The sequence below is a fragment of the Eurytemora carolleeae genome, unplaced genomic scaffold (genome assembly GCF_000591075.1).
Source record: "Eurytemora carolleeae unplaced genomic scaffold, Eaff_2.0 scaffold55, whole genome shotgun sequence".
Classification (NCBI taxonomy): domain Eukaryota; kingdom Metazoa; phylum Arthropoda; class Copepoda; order Calanoida; family Temoridae; genus Eurytemora; species Eurytemora carolleeae.
Genome location: NW_019396158.1, coordinates 497,978 through 524,514, shown reverse-complemented (window position 1 = coordinate 524,514; position 26,537 = coordinate 497,978). Strand labels below are relative to the sequence as shown.

Below are 26,537 nucleotides of genomic sequence, written 5' to 3'. Positions count from 1 at the left end.
TATCCAGGTATATGGGGGGTTTAATACAGGATTACCCACATAGGATGAAACTGTAAAGACGACTTTAACAATCTTTAAATATGACAATCCCAACTAAATTAAGTCTTCTGCTTTTCATTTGGTCTTTAAATGGCTAATTTGAGGATTTAAGCAAAGAAAGAAAGAATGTTTATACATAGTTCAAGGAATCATGAATATAAGGAAACAAACAGTATAAGTTCCGTACAGTTGTCTTTAAAGTCTCATCCTTTATGGGTAACCCTGTACAAAGGGAGGACCGGGAGAATGGATTCGGCTGATGCATAATTTATCTTTTACTTGACATTTAAAATTTAAATTAGTAGAGAACAATATAGAAGCGAAGGTATAGAAAAACTAAAAAAAATTTAGTTGATTAAAAATTTAGGTTTGATTTTTTAATAATTTGTTTTTTCTAATAATGTCACCAGTCTTGAATGCGTTTTCTGATCAAGTATGAATTAGTTATCAATATTTTTTTTAAAATCGTTTATTTGTATTTGTGGTTTCTCTGCAAAAGTGACTTACGCATTACTTGCTTATATGAAACAATATAAAAAATTATCAGAATCAAACATTTTTCAACATTTTGCATCCAATTACTATATCAGATTTAGGTTTTAATGGTATCGATGTGAATCAAGAATTGCTGTCATTGCACGGAGAATTACTTGAAATTACCCTAATAGTCTATATTTAATAACTCCAATTGTCTTTAATTCATTCATTGTTCAGGGTTCCACGAAGGAGGCAATTGGTATCAAGGTATTCCACAAGTTGACCCAACCTGACAGCTACAATGCGTGTGGAAAGAATAACGGGAACTGTGAGCACATGTGTATTCTGACCGCTAGAACAGAGGAAACATGGGGGCTAGGATACAAGTGTGCTTGTAAGATTGGTTACAGGCTAAACAGGTAGGAGTTAGGTTCATATTCACTGGGGAGGGGGGGGGGGCGAGGGGGCTTAATAAACAGATCGATACCTTTGATCTGGGTATGGTTAGGAGTAGGACAGAGGAAATATGGGGGCTAGGATAAGTGATTCTAAAATTGGTTACAGGCTTAACAGGTATAGGAGATAAGGAAGTCAGGGGTGCTAAAATGAAGGGGAGAGCCTATGGCAATGACCCCCTATATTGTGTATTTAGAATTTTTTGAAGGGGGGCAGGGGGTCTCAATACTGGTCAAGGTTAGGTTCCAAGTATTTCTGGACCGAGCGCTGCAGCCACAGGTGTATAGTAACCCGAATGTGACGATTTCCATTCCATAATTTCAGAATTAATTTTTGCAAAAGTTGATTTATTTGTCGAAATATTTCATATTCATGGTAGGCAAATATATATCTTAAAAGAGAGGAGAGTGGGGGGGGGGGTGTAAGGAATAATTTATGTTTAACATGAGATGGATCTATTCTGAAGGACGCTTTTGTCAGGGTTTACAAGATTTATCCTGCATCTTCCTTATCCTTTATATAAACATCTTTACATCATCATACACTCCGCAATACAACAGTTAACAGATATGGACCGCCGCACGGTTAAACAGGTTCAATACAAATCAGAAGACCTAAGAGTAGGAATACCTTTAAGAATGTTGTTCAAGAAAGCAGACCTCAAAAAATTTCCAAAAAAATTCGAAACAAATAAAATGTCTCTAGTTTTTTTTTAAATGATTGTGAGTGTGATTGGAAGAAAGGAATCGAGTCTTTGCCACAAAAAAAAAATTTCTAATCCCTATATCTTTTCAACCTGATGGTGTAGACCTTTCATATTTCAAACTTAGATAATTTGATCTATCAGAATTCATGTATTTAAATATCTAAGATCTACGACATAGGGTTGCTTAGATATAGGGATTAGAAAATCAGATATTGTGACAAGACTCAATTCCTTTAACTGTATTGCATTTATTTTCTTAAACCTATTTAGAGACTTCTTTATTGCATTCTATGGGGGATTAATACAAAGAAATCCTTGTGTTTGAGGACTAGGGTTGGTTTCATCATATTGATTCAGGGGGGAGGTTGAATCCTTAGTTTTATTTCTTATTTACTGTATTCTCCATCTATCAATTTGATTTACTTATTCTTCTGTTTTGCTATCCATCATTTTTATATCGTCTTACTATTCATCTTTCTATAGCTTATTCTTTTTCCTTGTTGTTCTATTTTGTCATTTTTACTTTTCTATTCCACTGTAATGTTTGTTTCTAATGCTTTTTTTAACAATTTCATATACCAGTGCTATGAAAACAATTTTAAAGCTAGTGTCTCATAAAAACCCAAAAGTACATATAGGTAAATTGAAATTCTGGCTAAAAGTTAAGTGTATCTTTACTTAACTTGCATTTTTGTATTTGCTATTTCACAATTTTTTGCTGGGTTATGTATTTCAAATATTCATTTACAAAATGTTTCTTAAATTCATATTTTGGCGGATTTTAAATCGGATTTTGAATATGACATTTTTTTTATCATTTTTGATATCAAAGTCCTGATCATATTTGATTTTAAAGTTTTGGAATTCCTTTAATACAAATTAATTTATATTTATTATTAGAACTTGTATTTATTATTATAATTTGTATTTATAATGGTTTCTCTATCTAGTGATCAACGACGGTGCACTCGTCTCACTGAGTTCCTCATGTACTCTCAGCAGAAGTTTATCAAGGGGAAGGTCTTGGATCCCATTGTTCCTTCATTCAACGATGCTATTCAACCCATTGTTTCCAGGTATACAATACAGCCCATTGTATCTAGGTATATAGAATCCAACCCAGTGTATCTAGGTTTATAGAATCCAACCCAGTGTATCTAGGTTTATAGAATCCAACCCATTGTATCTAAGTTTATAGAATCCAACCCATTGTATCCAGGTTTATAATCCAATCCATTGTATCCAGGTTTATAATCCAACCCATTGTATCCAGTTATATAATCCAACCCATTGTATCCAGGTATATAATCCAACCCATTGTATCCAGGTATATAATCAAACCTATTGTATCCAGTTATATAATCCAACCCATTGTATCCAGGTATATAATCCAACCCATTGTATCCAGGTATATAATCCAACCCATTGTATCCAGGTATATAATCCAACCCATTGTATCCAGGTATATAATCCAACCCATTGTATCCAGGTATATAATTCAACCCATTGTTTCCAGGTATATAATCCAACCCATTGTATCCAGGTATATAATCAAACCCATCAGAATTGATTTGTTTATTTCTTTGTTTTCACAAATGAAACCACATGCGATCAAATTAAAGTAAATTGGCTCGCTTTACCAATTTTTTTCTCTGAAACTTAATATTTTAAAACATGATTTACTTTTGTGAAAATCTATGACAGGATTGATTCATATCTTCTGAAGGGCAGGCAAACGTTTAGTTTAAAAATGAAACCGATTATATATTCTTTTTGAATAGTTGCTAGGTTTATTATTTTTTTAACACGATTTTCCTCAACGAATAATAAAATTTTTTGATTCGAACTTAGAAATGGCTGGTGCTTTAATATAAAGGTCACTGATCTGGGTCTCAAGAAAACAAATCTTTAAATTATTCTTTTGACCGATGTGTTGGATATTGTATTGATCTATATAATATTTATTATTATATTCGACAGTTTCTGGGTTAGATTTCTATTCAGTAAACTAGATTTAATTAATAGAGGCAAGTAGTTGAATCTCTTAGACGTAGTTAAACCACTTTTCATGTGAGCCGGTTCAAGTTGAAGAAAAGGGGTTCAACTACGTATACGCGGTTCAATTACTTCTCTCTAACTGTAAATCTAGACCCTGATATAATTTTTTCTTTCCTTTAGAATATAGAAACTTTTTTGAAATATTTTGTTATTTATTTTTTATTTGATCAGGTCTGCTCGGTTTGTTGGCTTGGATTTTGATGCCAGAGAAGAAGCTATTTACTACAGTGATGTTATCCTAGATGTCATTTACAAGGTACAGGATTCATTTATCATTCAGGGATTCATCCTCATACTGTATCAACCGGCCAAATATTCATACATCATTCATTCATTCATTCATCAGACACATATTCACTCATTATTCATCCTTTTATCAGTTAAATATATATTCATTCATTTAAATATTCTCCTGTGCTTTTAGACAAATATTCATTCGTTCAAATATTCATCCAACTATCCAGTCATATATTCATCCTGTCATTCACCTATCCACTCAAATGTCATCCAGTTAACCATCACATATCCAAAAACTCATCCAGCCAATTATTTATCATCAATAAAATATCCATCCTTGTAAATAAGTAAGCAAGTAAATCTTACATCCATCTTTTTCATCCAATAAATACATCATCCGACTTTATGTCAACTTCTCATCATCATCATATCTTTCACTATCCACCTTCTCATCTTTCCGTTCATGTTTCCCCCTTTTATAATCTTATCTTTATCATGTAGGTAAAGAAAGATGGAACCCAACGTGAGAATGTTCTAGCAAGTCAGAACGAAGGTGTTGAAGGACTAGCGATGGATTGGGCTTCAAGGAACCTGTACTATATTGACTCCAGGTAGTAAACATAACTGTATTATATTGACTCCAGGAGTAAACATAACTGTATTATATTGACTTCAGGTAGTAAACATAACTGCAGCAAATTCCTGTATTATATTGAGTCCAGGTAGTAAACATAACTGGAGCAAATTCCCGTATTATATTGAGTCCAGGTAGTAAACCTAGCTGGAGCAAATTCCTGTATTATATTGACTCCAGGTAGTAAACATAACTGGAGCAAATTCCCGTATTATATTGAGTCCAGGTAGTAAACCTAGCTGGAGCAAATTCCTGTATTATATTGACTCCAGGTAGTAAACATAACTAGAGCAAATTCCTGTATTATATTGACTCCAGGTAGTAAACATAACTGGAGCAAATTCCTGTATTATATTGACTCCAGGTAGTAAACATAACTGGAGCAAATTCCTGTATTAGATTGACTCCAGGTAGTAAACATAGCTGGAGCAAATTCCTGTATTATATTGACTCCAGGTAGTAAACATAGCTGGAGCAAATTCCTTAATTATATTGACTCCAGGTAGTAAACATAACTGGAACAAATTCCTGCTGTAAGGGTCTGTAAGCGTAATTTCAAGTGACCCTCCGGGCCTCCTTTCAGAGCGATGGCAATGTCTTTTTTTACCGATACAGTAATGAGAAAGATATTCTTGTTGTTTTAAGTTTTAAAGTGTTTAATTATGACCATTTTTGTATGTTTTCCTGCAGTAAAAATACGCAAAGCCATTTTTGACCGAGCACCACAATTAATAGTATTCTGTTTTCAAAATTATGAATATTGATATTACTTGATTAGACATAGCTTTCAATTTAAAAATTACGATTACAGTCCCTTTAAACGCTATAAATCCGAAATAAAAGATAAAAGCTTTATACTCGTTTTATTAATCGCGTCAGACGCGCATTTTTGATTTTTACAGTTCTTATAAAATATGTATAACTAGCGCACTGAAGTGCCATTCGTTGCCTGAGCCTGTGGAAAAAAAATTGAATCTTGAAAAAAATCGATTTTAAAAAACAAATTCGATTTTTTAAAGAAAAAAAATACAAACTTTTTTAGCCTATGTAACTCCCCGGGCACCCCTTGGTTCCCTAAAAAATGTCAGCCCATTCAGTCCAGCCGTTTGGCCAGCTATAGCTAACACATATATGTGAGCAAAGAGCTGCTTTATTATATAGATGTATATGGAATGAAGTTCTAATTTGATTTGACTGTTTAGGAAAGGAACCCTGAATGTGCTGAGCACCAAGACCCCAGATAACCGTCGAACCCTGCTCAGTGATCTGAAAAGACCCAGAGCTATTGTGGTACATCCGAACCGAGGATACATGTTCTTCAGTGAATGGGATAGACCAGCAAATATTAGTCGAGCTAACATGGACGGAACGGAAGTAAAGGTAATATCTAAAACCTTAAATTTAAAGGGACTGTAAGCATAATTTCAACTGAATCTCCATGCAAATATTACCATGCCCGATTTACAACGGTACCCTCTAAAGCTTTCTCTGATTAAGAATAAAATAGAAATTCATGTTTTTTTTTGTTTTTTCTTAAACTGTTAAATTTCAATTGTGGTTTCTCTGCAAAAGTGAATCCAATACATTTTTTAGATGAAATAAAGGTTTCAAGGGTACTGTTATAAATTGGTCAATGCCATCTTTCCATGAAGTTTAAATCTCGCTTACGGTCCCTTTAAAAATCTGAATTAAACTTTGCTATGTGAAAAACTTCTCTATAAAAACTTGTTTTTACAAGCGTTAAAGGGAGAAATAACACGGTTGATGGTTAATCAACCTTAGATAAAACCTGGAAAATGTAATTTTAGATCCTCCGACCATACCCCCCTAAACTAAAATGATATTAATTTTGTTTGTAGAAGAGAAATATGTTTTTTTCTCTAACAATTGTAGTTGCTGAAAAACGAAAAATAAGTTCATAAACCATGATATTTTCCCCGCATTGGTTCAACCTGTTCTCCACTTTTCTTTTCTTATTTTTGTTATAAAACTCTGTTTGTTGTATATAGTGCATTTAAAGAACTGTTAGTTTAATTTCATGCGACCCTGTTTGTACTTGTTATCCTGTTATTGTTCTGTTATCCTGTTCTTGTTCCCGATATCCTGTTCTTGTTCCTGTTATCATGTTCTTGTTCCTGTTATACTGTTCCTAGTCCTGTTTTCCTGTTCTTGTTCCTGTTATCCTGTTATTCTGTTCTTGTTCCTGTTATCCTGTTCTTATTCTTGTTATCATGTTCTTGACCCCGTTATCTTGTTATTGTCCCTGTTATCCTGTTCCTGTCCCTGTTATCTTGTTCCTGTTCCTGTTACCTTGTTCTAGTCCCTGTTATTTTGTTCTTGTCCCACTTATCTTGTTTTTGTCCCTGTTATCCTTGTCCCCGTTACCTTGTCTTTGTCCCAGTTATCCTGTTCTTGTCCCTGTTATCTTGTTCTTGTCCTTGTTATCTTGTTGTAGTCCCTGTTATCCTGTTCTTGTCACTGTTATTTTGTTCTTGTCCTTGTTATCTTGTTCCTGTTTTTCTTTTCTTAACCCTATTGTCATGTTCTTGTCCCCGTTATCTTGTTTTTGTCCCTGTCATCCTGTTCTTGTCCCTGTTATCTTGTTCTTGTCCCTGTTATCTTGTTATTGTCCCTGTTATCTTGTTCTTGTCCCTGTTATCCTGTTCTTGTCCCTGTTATCTTGTTATTGTCCCTGTTATCTTGTTATAGTCCCTGTTATCCTGTACTTGTCCATGTTATCCTGTTCTTGTCCCTGTTATCTTGTTCTTGTCCCTGTTATCTTGTTCTTGTCCCTGTTATCTTGTTATTGTCACTGTTATCTTGTTCTTGTCTCTGTTATCTTATTCTTGTCCCTGTTATTTTGTTCTTGTCCCTGTTATCTTGTTCTTGTCTCTGTTATCTTTTTCTTGTCCCTGTTATCTTGTTATTGTCACTGTTATCAATTGTTCTTATCTCTGTTATATTATTCTTGTCCCTGTTATTTTGTTCTTGTCCCTGTTATCATGTTCTTGTCCCTGTTATCCTTCTTCCGTGTTATTTTGTCTTGTCCCTAAGTTCTTGTTGTCCCTGTTAGCTTGTATAATGTGAGCTGAGATGTTTATCTCTTGAACCCAGGATCCGTTTCTCAGGGTTCTCCTCTTAGCCTTTAATCCGTCCGTCTTACATTCACGACTCCGAACCATTCTTTCCATCCAACCCATCCTAGCTTTACTCTTCCATGCATAATAAAATATTCTACAGTGAGAGCTAGAAAAATCTGGAATAGGAAGTCTAGTTTTAGACTCAAGTTATGACTCTAAATAGTCTAACGAACATGAGGCACGGCAACTGTGTGTAATTAATACACCAATCCCCATATTTGTTAACCTGACTAGATACCTAGATATATTACGTTGTACATTGTTTGTAAATCTAAATGCGCTTATCATTAACTACGCAAAACTTGTAATGCGATTAGCCTAGCCTAGCTACGTCAGTAAATACGTCAAAACCTTTATTGTGATTTTAACTTATAACTACGTCAGTAACTTTAGCTTGTGTCCCTGTTGACATTGATAGCTGAGCTTGTGTCCTTGTTGACAATGATAGCTGACGATTTCCATTGGTTTTACATTGATAGTTAAGAGCTTGTGTCCCTGTTGACATTGATAGCTGACGAGCGGTACCTGGATTAATACACGTCTGGAAGCAGTTTTACGAGTACAGCATTTAATACACGTGCACCGTGCAGTGAAAACAGACCACTTTCACTTTATAATTGATTTAATAACTTACTAGTGAAGCTGTTTTCTTTGTAACAAAATCAGTTGCACTTGAGTATTGCTTTAATGTCGTCTACCTATTCTACAATTTTCTGGTTATCACTGTACATTCTTTTGAACATCCATTCTATTTGTTTTTCTCCTATCTAGTTTCAGATTGCTCTCGTTGCAATTTGCAATTTTAAAGCCACCTTGTATAATTATAATTTATCGTCTTTTGTTTCAAAATTACCATTCTCCCGTCCGTCTCCCCCCCCCCCACTCCCCTTTCACCTTTTTATGTCAATTTATCTCTCAATCCTTCTTCATCCATCTCCTTCTGTCTCCATGTTGTCTAATTGATCGAAACTAAAAGTACAGCCAACCAACCATCGTAAAGATCAAATTACTCTTAAAGAATTGAGTATTTATAACAAACTCAGATTTTCTCATCTCTATATCTTTGCAAGCTGATGTCGCAGACCTTACATATTTTAAACTATAAATTCTATAAATTAAAGTAATCTTATGTGTATCTGAAAGTTTTTCCATTTGCTTAAAAATAACTTATTCTGAGGATTTTTTTATGGAACCGTGGATATCCGTTCATTAACAACTTAAACTAAAATATGGCCAAAAGCTGCAAAATGCAAAACCTTATTTCAGTTCCGGCTTGGTAAATTTATTTTGGGATGCGTAATTTGAAGTAAGGACATTTCTGTGTTCATTGAATCATAAATTGAATCGTGTTGCAAGTTTTTATGGGTCCCACTGTAACAGTATTTTATGGGTCCCACTGTAACAGTATTTTTTTTATGGGTCCCACTGTAACAGTATTTTATGGGTCCCACTGTAACAGTATTTTGCTTCTACGTAATTGCGTCTCCTACTCTAAGAGAATATTGAAATCTGATAAAAATACACAGAATCCCCTTTTGCAAGTACACATTGTTAGTGATTTATAGAAAATATTTTACCAATATATTGATGAAAAATACCTAGATCTTATTAATAAATTAGTTCTAGCTCCTTCTCTGAGTATATACTAATGCACTATTTGACACGAATATTGATAATCACTAACTTCATCAATTCTCTATGTATTTTCTTCATTAACGAAGAGTGAAGACTGGGTATGATTAACATTGTATATGCTTAAATAATATAATTAAAACAGATGATTTTTATTTAAAATAATCTTTTTATTAGTGTCATAAAAAAATGATGATAATAATAAAAAATATCATAATTATTCTCGTTATTATGATTGAAATAATTTAGGTATTCCGAAATGTACTGCTGGGTTGGCCGAATGGTTTATCAATGGATTATGCTCGTGATAGATTATATTGGTGTGATGCTCTTCTAGATCATATTCAGGTTAATATAATAATATTCAACATTTTTATATTTTTATTAGTTAATCCCACCGTTTACCCGCCCCTTGTCGTAAATTACGATTTTAGATATTTTTCCCGTTAAAAGTTGATCCACTCAACACGGAAGAATGGACAAAATATGTGAGAAGAATGGTTACTATGGCACAGTACAGTATGGGTTTAGGTCAGGGCGCTCAACGACAGACTGTGTGTTTATGTTGTTGGCAGCTGTCAGAAAGGCAAAAAGGAAAGGTCATTCAGTGTCTATAGCATTCTGCGACATTGCTAAAGCCTACGACTCAGTGAACCGTGAACTATTATATGCAAAGTTGGACACCATTGGCTTTGGAGGAAAGGTCAAGTCTCTAATACAGTCCATGTATTACAATGATAGTGTTAGAGTCAGAATAAAAGGAGGTCTGACGGCGCCTTTATGGTTCACGAAAGGCGTAAAACAGGGGTGTGGGCTTTCACCTCTTCTGTTTTCATTGTACATGGCTGGGCTTGGAGGGAAACTCCATGCCATGAAGGAAGGAATTAACTTCAACGGCCAAGTGATCTCTGCATTGTTCTTTGCAGATGACCTCGTTCTTATCTCACGGACGAAAGTGAGAGGGTTGGAACGTATGCTAAGGGAGGTCTCACGGTTCTGCCACGGGGTATATATGAAACTCTCTGTAGAGAAAACAATAATACTCTCAAATGGAGCACAGGGGCAGACTTGGAAAATAGAACCGGGTACGCAAGACCTGGAATCAAACCTGGTTGGTAAATATCTAGGAGTGGAATTACAGGTCAAAGGCAGGAACTTGGTTAAGCCAAGAGAGGAGCGTATGGTATGTGTCGCGCAAAATTACGCTAATACCATCATGGGAGTTACACGATCTGGACTAGATCGGTCTCTTGTAGCCCATACCCTATGGGAGAGGTGTGCTATACCAGCTATACTGTATGCGGTGGAATCCATGGTGATATCTAACAGTGTCTCTAGAAAGCTAGACAGCATCCAGCACCAGGTTGCGCGGTTCATCCTACAACTACCAAGTTCATCATCCAAAGTAGCTGGGTACATGGATGCGGGGTTTAAACCGATGCGAGACAGGATAAGGGAGCGAATTGCTTTGCTGTGTGGGTAATCATGCATAAAAAACGAGATCCTATTCTGTCCGATACATTCGACGCGGTGATCGGAGCACGTGACGACCCGTGGGCGAGAATGGTTGGGGAGCTGGTCGCTGAGTTGGGACTGGATGCGTTTGAAGGTCCTAAATCTAGGTTGAAGAAGAGACTTACCGAAACGTCAATTAAAGGGGTCCTGGAGCAGAAAAGACAGTGTGTGTCCCTCAACTGTATGCCAACCGCACAAGTCTGGTTCAAACTCCAGCCACATGTATGTGATAGCAAGGTAGGGGGTGTATTGAACCGATTGAGAGCCGGGGATGCAGGGCTTGGAAACCGACGCCCAAACATCCATGGCTCCGCAACTAAATGGTGTCCGCTATGCCTAAGTAAAGGGATAGTTAACCACCTTTCGGAGCATCACGTTGTTGTATCCTGTCAAGCAGTAGCCTATGAGAGGTCTAAAACAGGGCTAGGAGCCCTTATGTCAGGGAGGCCACGGAGCAGCACGGCAATCCTTACTGGTATATTAGGGGGAGATAATGTCTCAAAGGAAGTGCTGCTGAAAAGGACTGAAAAGATAAACTTACTGCTGGAGCGGTGGATGGATTTGGCAGGAACAGCTTAATTCGGGTAACCTCTTTTCTTCGCCTAAAGGGTTGTTTGATACCAACCTATTTGTTGGTGTGGAATTTTGGAGAATGCAGTCAATTCCTTTTGAAGCTTATTATCAATTAAAGTTTGAATGCGGTAAATGCAAACTTTGAAACGGTTGTTTGAATTTATGTCTCTCAACTCATTAAGGTTGTTTTAGTTGTTAAATTGTTTGTTTCTTGGTTTTATTTTTTAGTTTTAGAGTTGGGTTGTTAATGGAGGGCAAAGGAATTTGAGATATAAAATTACTATTTAATTAATGATTTTGTTTTTATTTTCAGCATGCAAACTTAGATGGAACTGATGTGAAGACGATATCTTCTACACTTATTCGGCATCCTTTCTCTTTAGTCGTCTTTAAGGTATTATCTTTCTAGTCGTCTGTAATGTATTATCCTTTCTCTTTGGTCGTCTTTAGGATATTTTGCTTTCCCTCTAGTATCTTTAGTCGGCTTTCAGATATTTTCCTATCTTTCTAGTCGTCTGTAAATAATGTATTATCCTATCTTTCTAGTCGTCTGTAAATAATGTATTATCCTACCTTTCGAGTTGTCTGTAATTAATGTATTATCCTATCTTTCTAGTCGTCTGTAATTAATGTACTATCCTATCTTTCTAGTCGTCTGTAATTAATGTATTATCCTATCTTTCTAGTAGTCTGTAAATAAGGTATTATCCTATCTTTCTAGTCGTCTGTATTTAATGTATTATCCTACCTTTCGAGTCGTCTGTAATTAATGTATTATCCTACCTTTCGAGTCGTCTGTTATTAATGTATTATTCTATCTTTCTAGTCGTCTGTAAATAAGGTATTATCCTATCTTTCTAGTCGTCTGTATTTAATGTATTATCCTACCTTTCGAGTCGTCTGTAATTAATGTATTATCTTACCTTTCTAGTCGTCTGTAATTAATGTATTATCCTATCAGAAGTGTTCTTAAAGATGAATTTTTATTTTTCAAGAATATTTTATTTTTGCAGTTTTCAGGTTTTATTCCCTTGTGTCGTAAATCTTGTTTGTCTTAAACATCATCATATATACATTTATATACAAATATACAACAGGGATGTATATGGTATACATATTTTTTAAAAATTATATTTTTAGAATTATTGAGGACATAGTACTAAACTTTTTTATTCAAACATTGAGACTTATTTTTTAAATCATTGCTGTTTTTATTTTTGATGATTTTTATTCATCTCCTTAAATATATAAAAATATTGATCATATTGTTCTCGAATTTTTTTGTAAAAAACATATAGCCCTGATTTACTGAAAGCATTCATCTTCATTTCTATAATATATACTCTACTAAATAATATTTACTATAAACTCTATATACTCGCCTATACTGTATAACGAGGGAGGGAAGGCACACCGCAATTTTTTTGTATTCCAAACAGCAAATACGTAACACAATTTTGGCATTGTGCTTTATTAGAATTATTAATGTACTATAATATTTGTAAACTAGCACTGGCTCTTGTAAATATCGTGAACTTACTCTTTATTTATGAAAGGATTCGTTATGAAGTATTTTCTATTGTTTAATCATATTCCAAGGTTTCCTTCAACCATTCAATATTCATCCTTTCAACTAATCATGTGTTTGTTTACAACTTAACAACTAGTTTTGTTTGTTTACAACATAACAACTAGTTTTGTTTGTTCACAACTTAACAACTAGTTTTGTTTGCTCACAACTTAACTATTTTTGGTTGTTTACAACTTAACAACTAGTTTTGTTTGTTCACAACTTAACAACTAGTTTTGTTTGTTTACAACTTAACAACTAGTTTTGTTGGTTCACAACTTAAACTAGTTTTGTTTGTTTGCAACTTAACAACTAGTTTTGTTTGTTTGCAACTTAACAACTAGTTTTGTTTGTTTACAACTTAACAACTAGTTTTGTTTGTTCACAACTTAAACTAGTTTTGTTTGTTTACAACTAACAACTAGCTTTGTTTGTTTAGAACTTAACAACTAGTTTTGATTGTTTACAACGTAACAACTAGTTTTGTTTGTTTACAACGTAACAACTAGTTTTGTTTGTTTACAACGTAACAACTAGTTTTGTTTGTTTACAACTTGACAACAAGTTGTGTAAGTTTAACCAATAGAAACACCAACAGCAATATACCAGGAGAAACCAGTTTACGCAAATTTGCACGATATGTATAAAGCTTAAATTATCTGTTTTCTGATTCCATTATTTCTAGGATGACCTTTACGTGACGGACTGGAGACTGGACGCTATTATCCGTATGCACAAGGAGACTGGAGAAAACGCGACAATTGTCGAGAAAGTCGAGGAGAGTAATCGACTCTACGGTAATTTATGGGGTTTTTAACCAAAAGGTTTTTTTGCACACGTCAAATTTGTCCTTTTAAAATCTAAAGAATTTGAACTTCTTTTTAATTGTTTTATAGAACTGCATCTGATTTGATTTAAGGATATATTATATATCTTCTAATGAACAGATGTCAAATATATACGTAAACCCTCTATCCCTTTATAAACTGATTAACCCTATCCTCATTCACAAGCTTATTAACCCTGTACTTCCTTAATCATCTGATTAACCCTATTTCCCCCTCCCCCCTCCCCCTAGCCAGCAGTATTCCCCTTGATTAACCCTATTCCCCCCGCCCCTTAGCCAGCAGTATCCCCCCTGGGTTTAATGATAATGTAAGGTGAAGATTGGATTATCTTGTACTGATCAATCTCAGACCTCAGAGTCAGGGACGGAATCTTTAAAAAAGTTTTATGCAACAAAACTTTGTTTTGATTTGAGTGTTTTTTTATTGTAAAAAGTATTTTTTTTTATCACTAATCATGATGTTCTATTCATACATTTATGTCTTGGCCCTATATTTATGTAGTTTCGACGTCTTACCTGAACCTGAATTTTCCGGTAAATCAGGATGAAAGGTCTAACGGCCTTTGGGATCCAGAGAGCAAGGGAAGGGATTACATTTTTATGTTTATTAATCAAGATACATAGTACATGTTATTACAACCATATCAATTCTGATAAAAACATCAATTCTGATCGACTTATTAATAAATCAAATGTGATATATCTAAATCAAATGTTATCTATCTAAATCAAGTATGATCAATCTAAAAAGATTAAATGATCAATTTAAATCAAATGTGATTTATCTAAATCAAATATGATCAATCTTAATCAAATGTTATCTATCTAAATCAAATATGATCAATCTAAATCAGATATGATCAAATAAAATCAGATATGTTCAAATAAAATCAGATATAATCAAATATGATCAATTATGATCAATTATGATCAATTAAGGAATCAAGATATTCTCCGAGGAGAATCAGTTGATCACCTCCAACCATCCCTGCCACAACAGCAACGGAGGTTGCAAGAAACTCTGCTTCCCTGTACCAGATAACTCAACGGAGAAGGGCATTAAAGCCAGGTCGGCCATTTTGAATTTTTCTAAATTAACTTTTCTTTATAAGCTCTTTTCTTTAATGCAGTTTGATGCATTTTCTGTTAAACTTTCTCAAATGAATTTTTCAAAAGTTTTTTTCGAATTTATAAAAAATAAAGTTAACATTTACTTTTATTAATCATACTTTTACTAATTTAATTACGATAGATCACTTACAGTAAAGTAAAAGAGATAAAATGTTTAATGTCGGAGTGAAGCACGCTGTAACTGTGCCATATGTTAAAAATAAAACAATTGTTGGTCTGCAAGCTGCAGAGATTATTTCAATGTCAATGTCAGATGCTTATTTAATATTTTGCAGGATTTATGACAGTTTTATAAATACAATCATTTCAATCCTTCCAGCTGGTGTTTAATATCATGCCATTTTATAACTTAGTTTCTCTAAGTCAAATATTTTTCTATACGTAATAAAGCTCTTCGCTCATATATATATATATTTATATGTTCGCTATAGCTGTTCAAACGGCTTAAGCAAATTGATTGATTTTTTCTTTGATTTTTTTTAACTTCCAGTGGCAACGCCGGGAAGTTAAAGAAGTTAAAATCATAATTTAATACCAAGCGCGGGTACACGGCGGGAGTAACTATGAGTAATACTTAAACCTGGGCAATGTCGGGTACTCTAGTTAGTTTATAAATAAACATATAAGTTGGAAAACTTTAAAAGCTGAACAAAACGTTTTACACTTAAGACAGCTGATTTTTTTATAATGATATCGGAAAATGAAAACAAATCCAATCAGATTGAAATAAACATGTGTTCAGCTGTGGTTGTCCCTATGGAGAAAGGTTGCAAGGAGATGGTATCAGCTGTGCCAGTGACCCTAGCTCCGAGCCCCCGGTCAAAGCGTGCCCGAACTCATGGGATTTTACCTGTGACAACCAACGTTGTATACCTAAGGTAGATGTCCTTTTGGATATTTGAGGCATTTCAAAAAAAGGCCCGATTATTCAGTTTTTTCGTTTGACTAAATACTCACAAATAATCAAACCAATTAACTAAAAAACAGACAAATAAACTAAATTAGGCTTTTTCATTTATTACATTCTATCTTATCTTTGACTATTGGTTTTATAACTTCCAAAGAGGAATATGCCTTGATGTCTTTTTAGTCGGCCATTTTTCATAAGTATGCAAAAAAAGGGGGCAACAAATCACATTTTTGATGTCTAGTGAATTACTAATTTTTTTTTAGGGTGGGGGGGATTCAATATAACTAGAATTGGTTTTGAATAACATGTAGTTTCGGTTAGATCCCTGGTTTTAAACTTTAAACCTTAGTTTAAGATGTGGTTCGGTTTGGGTTTAACTTAATTAGCATCAACTCTCTTCATTGTTAATTAAATAATGCTTTGTCGGAATTTACAAAGGAATATTGCAATTAGGTCCAAAACATGGTCTGAGATAGATTTTCACGGTGTAAATTGGTACGATTTTGATGTAAATCCTATTTTTCTGTAATGGTACATTTATCTAAATTAAAGTGGCACAACTATTAAAATTTCATTGACATTCTTTTGAATCGATCATTAATATTTTAGAAAAATCGAATCATTTTAGTAGTTTTAGATTTTTTTAAAACATAATTGACATGATTGATTAAACGACGCTATTTTAGACCTGGGTGTGTGACGGTGATGATGATTGTCTTGATAATTCTGACGAACTTCAAAACTGTACTAAACCCACATGCAGGTAAAATTTGTGAAAAATAAAATATTGATTTTTGGAAAAATAATTTAAACATTATTTTTCCAGGGAGGAAGAGTATCAATGCAAGAGCGGACGTTGTATTCCAAATTCCTTCCGCTGTGATGCAGATAATGATTGTGGAGATTTCTCAGGTTAATTATCTTTCATACATTCATCCTTATACTTTAATTCATTCATCTGTTCATTCATTGGTTCATTTACCTATTCATTCTTTAGATATGTAACCGATATTTAGCGATTCGGATAAAAAAGAATGAATTAAAAAGTGAGGATGAATAGAAATAAAAACATATTAGGCCATTCCTAGTATTTTTTTAATATTCATTTATTATTACAACATTTGTTCTTCTCATTCCTAATCTTTCACTTTTTCATTTATATATTAATATTCTTATGTTCATTAAAAAAGGTACTTTTCATTCTTGAAATAATGAAAAAAATTATTTATTCTTCTGCATCTTTTCTATTCAGTATTTAACCTTAGTAATTCATTTATATTATTGAAATATTTCTATATAGAGCTCGCTAAATGCTTTTCCATATGCTAAGAAATACGCATGAAATATTGTGTAGGTTAATAAGAATTCTTGTGTTAAATGCTACTCCTGTGCAGTTTAATATTTATATCCTTCATCTTTCTTCTTGAGTTCTAAATTTAAATTTATCTTGAAACATTAACTAGAAACTCAACCATAAATTATATATAGTAGACATGTATATTTAAATCCAACCTTTTTCAACAGAAGATCTTTACGCATTATATAAAGTTTTATCAATAGGGTGTCACTAATAAACGAAGATTTGTAAATTTCAACATAGATCCCCGACGAATATTGTCTCAAAAAAACAGAAGATGTAAAATTTTAATTCTTATAAAAAAGGCATTTCCACTTTTTTACCAACAATTTGTTACATGTTGAGTTTAAAACCATGAAGACAGATGAACACGGCCGTGCATAATTATGCTTTATTTCATGGTTAATCTAGCGGTTAAACAATTTGCATAATATCATTCTGTGTCATAAAACGTATTTTTTATTCTGAATGTTTTTCCTGTAGATGAGACTGGATGTCTGAACGTTACCTGTGAAGACAGTCAATTCCGTTGTACTAACGGCCGCTGTATTCCTATGACCTGGAAATGTGACGGGGAAAACGACTGTGGCGACGGCAGCGACGAAGGAAAATTCAATATTTTTGTTTGAATCCCCCCCCCCCTCCTCCCCTTCCCCTTGGTAGCTAATCCCATGGGAATTAATATAATGACTAGAGCTCATGAACGAAAGGCTTAATCTTATGATTAAAGTAGAGAAGACGATTGATACTATTAGGCTCGGGTCCCTAGGAGAGCAGGAGGGGGAAGGAGAGTCGGGGGGGGGTGTGTGAAGCTTTTGAGAGTTAAAGTTGGAGGGGGAAGGAGGGGTTATTGTGATAAAAAATGTGGAGAGGCAGAGTTTTTTGGGTTCAGTGGTTATTAAAACAATGCTTTTTAGATAAGAGTTTATTTTTTTAAAAAGGGACCTTTAGTCAAGGAAATAAGGTTAAGTTGAGTTTACTTTCAAAAATGGATTTGGTGGAAAAATATTTGATACTACGGTGTAATATTATAGCAAAAATATCTGATATTATGGAATAAACAGAATTGAGGGCTATGGAATAGATATTATGAAAAAAGGAAGCTGAAGGGTTTTTTGTATACTTTTTAAGGATTTTATAGAAAAGTTTATATGGGAGGAAATATTCCCGTTGTAACACAAAGAGAACACTTAGAAGAGGGTGATTTAGAATATTTTCCATATTGTGGTTTATATAAACATAATATTCTAGCTTCCCTGGGGTGCCAATGCTTCAATTAATGTCAACAGAGATTACACTTGTACATCCGACTTTCCTGCAGAGGGTTCAAATATAAAATAGAAATTGAGCAAATGTCGTCTTTTATCAATATGGGGTAGATCTTTTATATAATTCATAGCAGGAATATTGATAATTTTATTGACCTGTCGAAATATTCAATCTAAAGGTTATTTTCATTTCATCATTGTCACCAATATTTTTAGAATGGGGAAATGCTGCCATAATATTGATATGAACATGTTATTTAGATTGGAGCGTTTGTAAATATCGTTTTTTTTTGGGACACACTGCAGTATTTACAAGACAAATAGCGTGCCTACTTACCTACTCCCATGGGATTATATAAAAATAATTATGATAAAAGCAAATATATTCTTCTAATTATACTAATTATATTGAATAATCAGGAAACACGTGTGATGAGAAAACGTGCGCATATTTTCAATTTACATGTGCACAATCAGGTCACTGTATCCCACAGTCCTGGGTCTGCGACGGAGACAACGATTGTTTCGACAATACCGACGAGTCGAGTTGTCCTCCTATCACATGCTCCTCGTCGCATATTAAATGTGGGAACCTGAACAAGTGTATCCATGAATCCTATAAGTGTGACGGACTCCCTGACTGTGATGATGGGAGTGATGAGCAGGGTTGCCCTGAAATTGCCGAGGATCAGTGTGATCCAGACCGACAGTTCCGGTGTGGTAAGACTGGAGTATGTGTTCCTAAAGCCTGGTACTGTGACGGTACTCCAGATTGTGACGATGGTTCAGACGAACCTACAACATGTGGAAATGTGAACTGTCAAGAAGGATACTTTAAATGTAACAATGACAAGTGTGTGTTTAAAGCGTATATATGTGATGGTGAAGATGATTGTGGAGATGGAAGCGATGAAGGTGAAGAGCATGCTTGTAAAGCTGTTACAGTCCCTTGCCCTGAAGGACAATGGAAATGTCCTGGTGATCATGTGACCAATGTTTGTATTGATATCAACAAGGTTTGCGATGATAATCCTGATTGTCCCAATGAAGGAGATGAAGGTGTTCTTTGTGACGCTAATGACTGTGCTGGAACCCGAGCAGGATGTTCAAATGGATGTCTGCAGACCCCTGCGGGTCCTATGTGTACCTGCCCACGTGGAGAAACTCCCCACAAGAATGATACTCGGGTTTGTGTGGACCTGAACGAATGTGACCCCCCTGGAGTATGTAGTCAGACCTGTACCAACATGAAGGGAGGAGCTAACCGTCCTGGATATATTTGCTCCTGTGCTGAAGGATACATCCTAGAGCCTGATAAATCCTCATGTAAAGCTACAAACCATTCTGAGGCTTTCCTCGTTATCTCCAACCGCAGAACTTTACTGGTGAGTGATCTCCAGGAGCATTCTCTAGAGAGGATCCCTGCTGACGTGGAGAATGTAGTTGCTACAGCTTCCAACATGCATGATGATATTATTTACTGGTCTGACATGAAGGTTAAGATGATCATGAGCTTCAAGAAGGATGGAGGAACTGAGAAACCTAAACCTCTAATCAGTAGTGGAGTAGATCTAGTGGAAGGACTGGCATATGATTGGGTTGGTAAGAACATATACTGGCTGGACTCTAGACTTAATACTATTGAGGTCGCGAAGGAGAACGGAACCCATAGAATGATCCTGATCAACCAAAACATTACTCAACCACGTGGACTCACTCTTGATCCTAGTGAGGGTGCAAGATGGTTGTTCTGGACAGACTGGGGAGAGAATCCAAGGATTGAGAGGGTTGGTATGGATGGTAACAACCGACAAGTTATCATATCTACCAAGATATTCTGGCCGAACGGTCTTGCTCTGGATATACCGACGAAACGAGTTTACTTTGCTGACTCTAAACTTGACTTTATTGATTTCTGTAATTACGATGGGACAGGGAGACAGCAGGTTGTAGCAAACAGTCACTACCTTCTCCATCCTCACTCCTTGTCAGTGTTTGAAGATCAAGTTTACTGGACTGATCGTCAGCTCAATAGAGTTCTCAAGGTAGGTTTTCCGATCATATTTATAAACAGATTACATTTTACAAATTTAAGTTACCCTTCATTTATAGAGTGGCATGTTTGATGCACAACGATACCCTTAAAATGAATGAGATATTCTAATTTTTTTAGATAAAAATTGGATCTTTTATAATTGTGGGTTCTCAGCAACCGAGACATTGTGATGAAATTGACTATCTTACTCATTGTTACTCAGATAAAGAGTAAAAGGGTACCGTTGTGAATCGGACATACTGTTCTATAAATGAAGGTCAATTGACATCACGTATTTTGTTCCTTTATAGGGTTTAGTTTAGTTTGTACTCTTTTGCTCATCTAGATATGCTTTTCCTCATCTAGATATGCTTTACCTCATCTAGATATGCTTTTTCTCATCTAGATATGCTTTTTCTCATCTAGATATGCGTTTTTTTCTCATCTAGATATGCTTTTTCTCATCAAGATATGCTTTTTCTCATCTAGATATGCTTTTTCTCATCTAGATATGCTTTTCCTCATCTAGATATGCTTTTCCTCATCTAGATATGTTTTTATCTCATCTAGATATGCTTTTTCTCATCTAGATATGCTTTTTCTCATCTAGATATGCGTTTTCTCATCTAGATATGCTTTTTCTCATCAAGATATGCTTTTTCTCATCTAGATATGCTTTTCCTCATCTAGATATGGTTTTCCTCATCTAGATATGCTTTTCCTCATCTAGATATGCTTTTCCTCATCTAGATATGCTTTTTCTCATCTAGTTATGCTTTTCCTCATCTAGATATGCTTTCTAGTTTTTCTTTATTCTTGAGAAGGAAGCTGTGACGCATAAATCAATTTCTTGGCAATGAAACCATATTAGAGAAAAAATGGAATTTAAAGTGCTTTATCTCAAAGTAAATTTTGTTCCTTGAATTTCTTTCATTTTATATAGCAATTTCTTCTTTAAACAAATTAAGATTTTACACTTTTCAAGTAAAACCAGCTGGAGTACCCGACGTTGTCCAGGTTTCAAAGTTCGAAGTTTAATGAAAAGATATACATAACCTTAACAAACCTATTATGAACACATAAAAACCTATTATGATAAACACTTAAACATATTCTTAACAATGTTTTTTTTTTGTTAAAAAAGGGAGAAAGTGAATATTTTTTAGGAATATATATTAATGTATTCCACGAGAAACTTTATGAATCATAAGCAGCCTTTTTTTGTAATGAACAATAAAAATGACATTATTTGAATTACTTATCGTCCTAAAGCTCCTAAACCTGAAGGCTAACACAGTGTATAAAGTTTACTCCTGGTATCCTAGAATATACAGAGCTTAGGACTAAACTTGGATATTCTTACTTCAGCCCTGCTTATTTAACTTTAAGCCTGGGTCGTATGTTTAAACTTTTACACAGCTTATAAACAGTCGGAATAAGGTTTTCAAATATGTAGTTTATACTCCATATATGATAAAATATGATGAAGAATAACAATTTTTTGTACAAATAACTTAATTACTTTTCCTTTGATATTTCAAACTATGACTTTTTGAAACACATCATTTGGTAGCAAAGATGTTGGAATTAAGAAATACAGTTTGAGGGAAGATTAAGTTTAAAGTATCCACAACAAAAAGCCGGTTAGCTCAATCATGCTGCATTTAGGGACGTGCTCAGGATTTGTCCAGTGGGGCTTTAAATTGAGGGGGGGGGGGAGATCCTCTGCAGCATAGTGATTCTTCTGATCAGATACCTAATACTATAATATCCAATCTATCAAAAGCTATTAAACCCAGCCCTAAGTAAACCCATTAGTTCGATTAGAAATCTAATAACTTTTAATACATTATGGATTGCAACTTAACATACATTGTTACAACAACACAATTTTGTTCGTTATCGAACTTGCTAAAGGCATTAAGATATTATGAGTATTATATTTTGTTCCAAATAACGAACAGAATATCAGGCTATATTAGAATATGTGAGATTTTCTTAACATTCTGTAAATATTTCTTACAAAATACTATTGTTGTTTAATAAAACAAACAAAATTTCATGTTAAAAATATACAGAGGCCGAATTTTGAGAATTTAAGCATTGACTTAAATTTGAGACGCGGCTTAAATATGGTTGGCTCCACTTAAAATTGTATTAAATTTTTCAAGATTTAAGCCGATGCTCAATTTAAACCGGTTTTCGGCGGATTTGAACCGCGGCTCAAATTCATTTTTATTTAATTCGTACTTGGGGTACTTAAGCAACTCCTATTAAACAAAGTTTTATTTGTGAGTCAGTGAAAAAATTAAAATTTGTTGTTCAGGCTAAAAAGTTCCGTGGTGCCAACGAGACTATTGTGAGTCAATTAGTTTCCCAACCTCTCTCTGTTCATGTTCATCATAGGTAAATATATCATTATTTTTCATAATTCAATATTAACTAAAAAATAGTGAAATAATGCTCGCCTTTAATCTTTCTTTTAATGTCTCAACGAAGAACGTAAATTTCAACTGCTGTATCTAAGTATGTGTTCCATGATTTAAAAATAAATTGAAGAATTGTAAACTTTGATTTCCTTTGTTTAATTCTCCATGTTTAGATCCTTGCAGCCTGATATGGTGAACCCATGTGAGAAAAATGAATGTGATCAACTCTGTCTCCTCTCCCACTCCGACCCGAAAGGTTTTGTGTGTAAGTGTAGACCCGGATTCAGATTGGTCGACGACAAGACCTGCGTGGAGAAGGAGAACCCTTACCTCATGGTTGTCAAGAACTCCCAGATTGTCGACCTCTCCGTCATGCCCGAGGATGAGAGTGTCGGTCACATCACCCCGATTGTAGATCTCAAGATCGGGAAGAGTGTTGACTATGACTCCAGCCAGCAAACTATATTCTGGACTGAGCTGGAAAATGAAAAGGACAAGAACGGAACCCTGTACTACTCCAATATTGGAGGAGGAGATAAAATCAATTTCTTTGGTGAGTTCGACACAGGGATGGTTGGATCCCCGTATGCAATCTCCTTCGACTGGGTCGGTAGAAATCTGTACATCGCGAACCAGGAATCCTCGAGTATCGAACTGGTTCGTGTCGACGGAAAGCGGAAGAAGCGAATGGTGATTTTAACGAACGACGGAACCGACATCGGAGTCGGGAAACCTGTTGCCATTTCCGTTGATCCACAGAACGGTAAACTGTACTGGTTGGATCAGGGTGGTGCTGGAGTACCGGCTAAGATTGGAAAAGCCAATATGGATGGAAGCAACCCAGAGATATTGCTGAAGGATAATCTAACCCATCCTGAGTTCCTTACACTAGACCCAGATACAGAGATGTTATACTTCTCAACAAGCTTTAAACCTAAGGTAAGAATAGACAGTACAGTACAGTACAGTACAGTACAGTACAGTACAGTTGTCTCCTTTGTACTTTGAGGGCTCTCTGTAAAATAAATTCCGTTCTATTCTAATTGATTCTGAATGTAATTCGGGTTTTTCTTCCAATTGTTGAGATTCTGAGCTACTTAGGAACTTCTAACTTCTCTCTTTCTCACACTAATCCCTCTCTTTCAAATCTTATCTCACCATATTTATTTCTTTTCAAACAAAACCTTTCTTCCTCCAAATTCTTATCAAGACAGTATCAATTTCACAATATCTATATTTTTGAGCGTGACAGAACATATAGTTTTTGCCACAGAGAATACATTCAGCCATTAATTTACTATTGTCGATATGTTTATATGGAATGAATCTAGAACAGAATTTTTAAGTACATAATAATTAGCTCATTGCAACTCGTCTTAAGTATCAAATATATCGGGTTTAAATTCTTTTAGACTACACTGTGCAATTTTTTGTGAACGTACAGTGCAGAATTTACAGTATACTGTTTACTCTTGTAATTTATTTTTATTATTTTCCAAGCTTGATCAAGGAGGGTTTATACGTACGGTAAGATAGTCTATATTTTTTGCTTAAAGGGAATATAGACGTCATTTTAGGTGACCCTTAGTTTCAATATTGTCTAATTCACAACTGTACCCTAAACCTTCTCTTCCAAGTTGTTAAACTCTGATGATTTCCTTCATTTTCTCTTTAGCATAAGTCCGCAAGTCACTGTGAAAGACAACCACCATTTCAATCAAGTTGAAAATAGAAATTCTTGGACATCTCCCTCTTTTATCAATCAAAGCCTTTAAGGGTTTAGTTGGGAATCTGACATGCCACTGTATTTAAATATAGGGTCACTTGAAATTCTACAGTGGAGTATTTACTGTACAGAAAACTGAATTAAGTCTAGCTTCTAATTGTATTAATTTCGGCCTCAGTTGTATTTGTGTTTATCAAGTGCAAGAGATGAAACTAAGTGAATAAATAAACAAGATCAATCAACCCCAGTCTTTCATCTTTAATTGCTAGACAGAATATAGAATACAAATACAGAAAACGAGATACAGAATACAGAATACAGATTACAGAATATAGAGTATACAACACAGGACACATTATATAGGAAGCGAAAAACAAAATATAGAATACAGAATACAAAATACAGAACACAGAATACAATAAATGGATATAGAATACTGTACACAGAACACAGAATAAGATTACTGAATATTGAATATAGAATACAGAATACAGAACACAGAATTTAGGATATGAATACAGGAATATAGGATACAGAATAAAATGCCTACAAAACACTTGACAATAGTAGAGTATACCTGATAATATAAACACGATACAGCCTTCAATATACAGGGTTGTGGAAAACCAAAATTTAACCACAAATAAAGATTATTCTTTAAATACAATTTGTTTAGATTGAATCAATAAACAGTGATGGATCTAACCGAAGAACAATAATATCCTCAACATCAATGATAAACAAACCAGCTGCTCTAGCGGTCATGGAGAGAAGACTTTACTACCTGGATCCAGACTTTGAGCAGGTCAGCTTTATATTTATTTATTCATTCTCTTACATTTTCATCATTTTAACTACTTCGTTAACACTTTATAAAGCCAAAGGCTTGTTTATATATATTAAATACTTGTTTGCCAAAAAAATTAGATTTATATAATCTGTTATCTGTTTATGTAATAATCGTATTAGCAAGACACAGATGTCAATACTTCTAGATCTAATAAATGTTTATTTAGCCTGATAACATGGAGGCCATTCCTTTTTTTATCCGTTAATTTAGTCATATCATTTGTATGTTAATACAGTAAGGACCCGAAATCTGTGGAATACATGTTGTTTCTGTTCTCTCTTTCATTGTCACAAAAGGATTTTGTAAATTGCGATTGTTCCAATTTACAAAGGCCTTAACGACAATTTAAAACTAAAAAAAGTTAACGATGAGAAACCGATTTTTTTTACTAAATTATAATGATATTTAACATAGTTTTGCTATCAGGTTGTGCGGGTAGATCTTCCTAATGGAGATAATCCTAAGATCCTGCTAGATAATGAAGCTGATCTAAGAACTCTGAACATATACAGGTAACAATCAACCCATCGGTTTAACAATAACAGTTATGAAACTTTCCTCCAATTTTCAAGACTGGGTTGACTTGGCCTTTGATTTTTCCTTAGCATAGTTTTTGGAATCCCTTGATATTTAGTTTACATATTTGTTTTAAGCATTAGTTTTAAGAAGTAATTGGAAAAACTCATTTATTTTTGCCTGAGATCGTGCAACCTTTGGATCACTGTGCATACTTTGCCGCTCCCGTATAATTGGGCAAATGTTATATATATCTTCTGCACGCCAAACTAAATAGAGTTTATTATGTCCCGTATTTTTAAAATTAATTTTAACTCTTTTTGATTTAGATCTGCCGTTTAATAGCGGTTTGCGTGCTTAGCTTTTATTTTGATAGACCATCAAAGCCACAAAAAATGGGGGTAAATGGGTTCGAAAGTTAAGACGCACGG

The 26,537-nt window shown here is 34.5% G+C and overlaps 1 protein-coding gene across 2 annotated transcripts in view; it reads left to right on the top strand.

The window, feature by feature from the left end:
- LOC111696712 (low-density lipoprotein receptor-related protein 2) overlaps positions 1 to 26,537 on the top strand; it is a 64,941-nt gene that overhangs the window by 24,537 nt on the left and 13,867 nt on the right. Inside the window, exons 14-32 of one of the 2 annotated variants that reach the window (XM_023466418.1) lie at positions 754 to 935; positions 2,629 to 2,754; positions 3,908 to 3,992; positions 4,475 to 4,584; positions 5,810 to 5,987; positions 9,629 to 9,727; positions 11,781 to 11,861; positions 13,723 to 13,834; positions 14,824 to 14,953; positions 15,758 to 15,893; positions 16,612 to 16,688; positions 16,752 to 16,837; positions 17,766 to 17,888; positions 18,971 to 20,595; positions 22,912 to 22,991; positions 23,188 to 23,953; positions 24,515 to 24,541; positions 25,417 to 25,545; positions 26,017 to 26,102. In XM_023466418.1, the coding sequence (XP_023322186.1) occupies positions 754 to 935; positions 2,629 to 2,754; positions 3,908 to 3,992; positions 4,475 to 4,584; positions 5,810 to 5,987; positions 9,629 to 9,727; positions 11,781 to 11,861; positions 13,723 to 13,834; positions 14,824 to 14,953; positions 15,758 to 15,893; positions 16,612 to 16,688; positions 16,752 to 16,837; positions 17,766 to 17,888; positions 18,971 to 20,595; positions 22,912 to 22,991; positions 23,188 to 23,953; positions 24,515 to 24,541; positions 25,417 to 25,545; positions 26,017 to 26,102 (4,238 nt within the window). The remainder of the gene's footprint in view (positions 1 to 753; positions 936 to 2,628; positions 2,755 to 3,907; positions 3,993 to 4,474; positions 4,585 to 5,809; positions 5,988 to 9,628; positions 9,728 to 11,780; positions 11,862 to 13,722; positions 13,835 to 14,823; positions 14,954 to 15,757; positions 15,894 to 16,611; positions 16,689 to 16,751; positions 16,838 to 17,765; positions 17,889 to 18,970; positions 20,596 to 22,911; positions 22,992 to 23,187; positions 23,954 to 24,514; positions 24,542 to 25,416; positions 25,546 to 26,016; positions 26,103 to 26,537) is intronic. The other variant, XM_023466420.1, reaches the window with a different exon arrangement.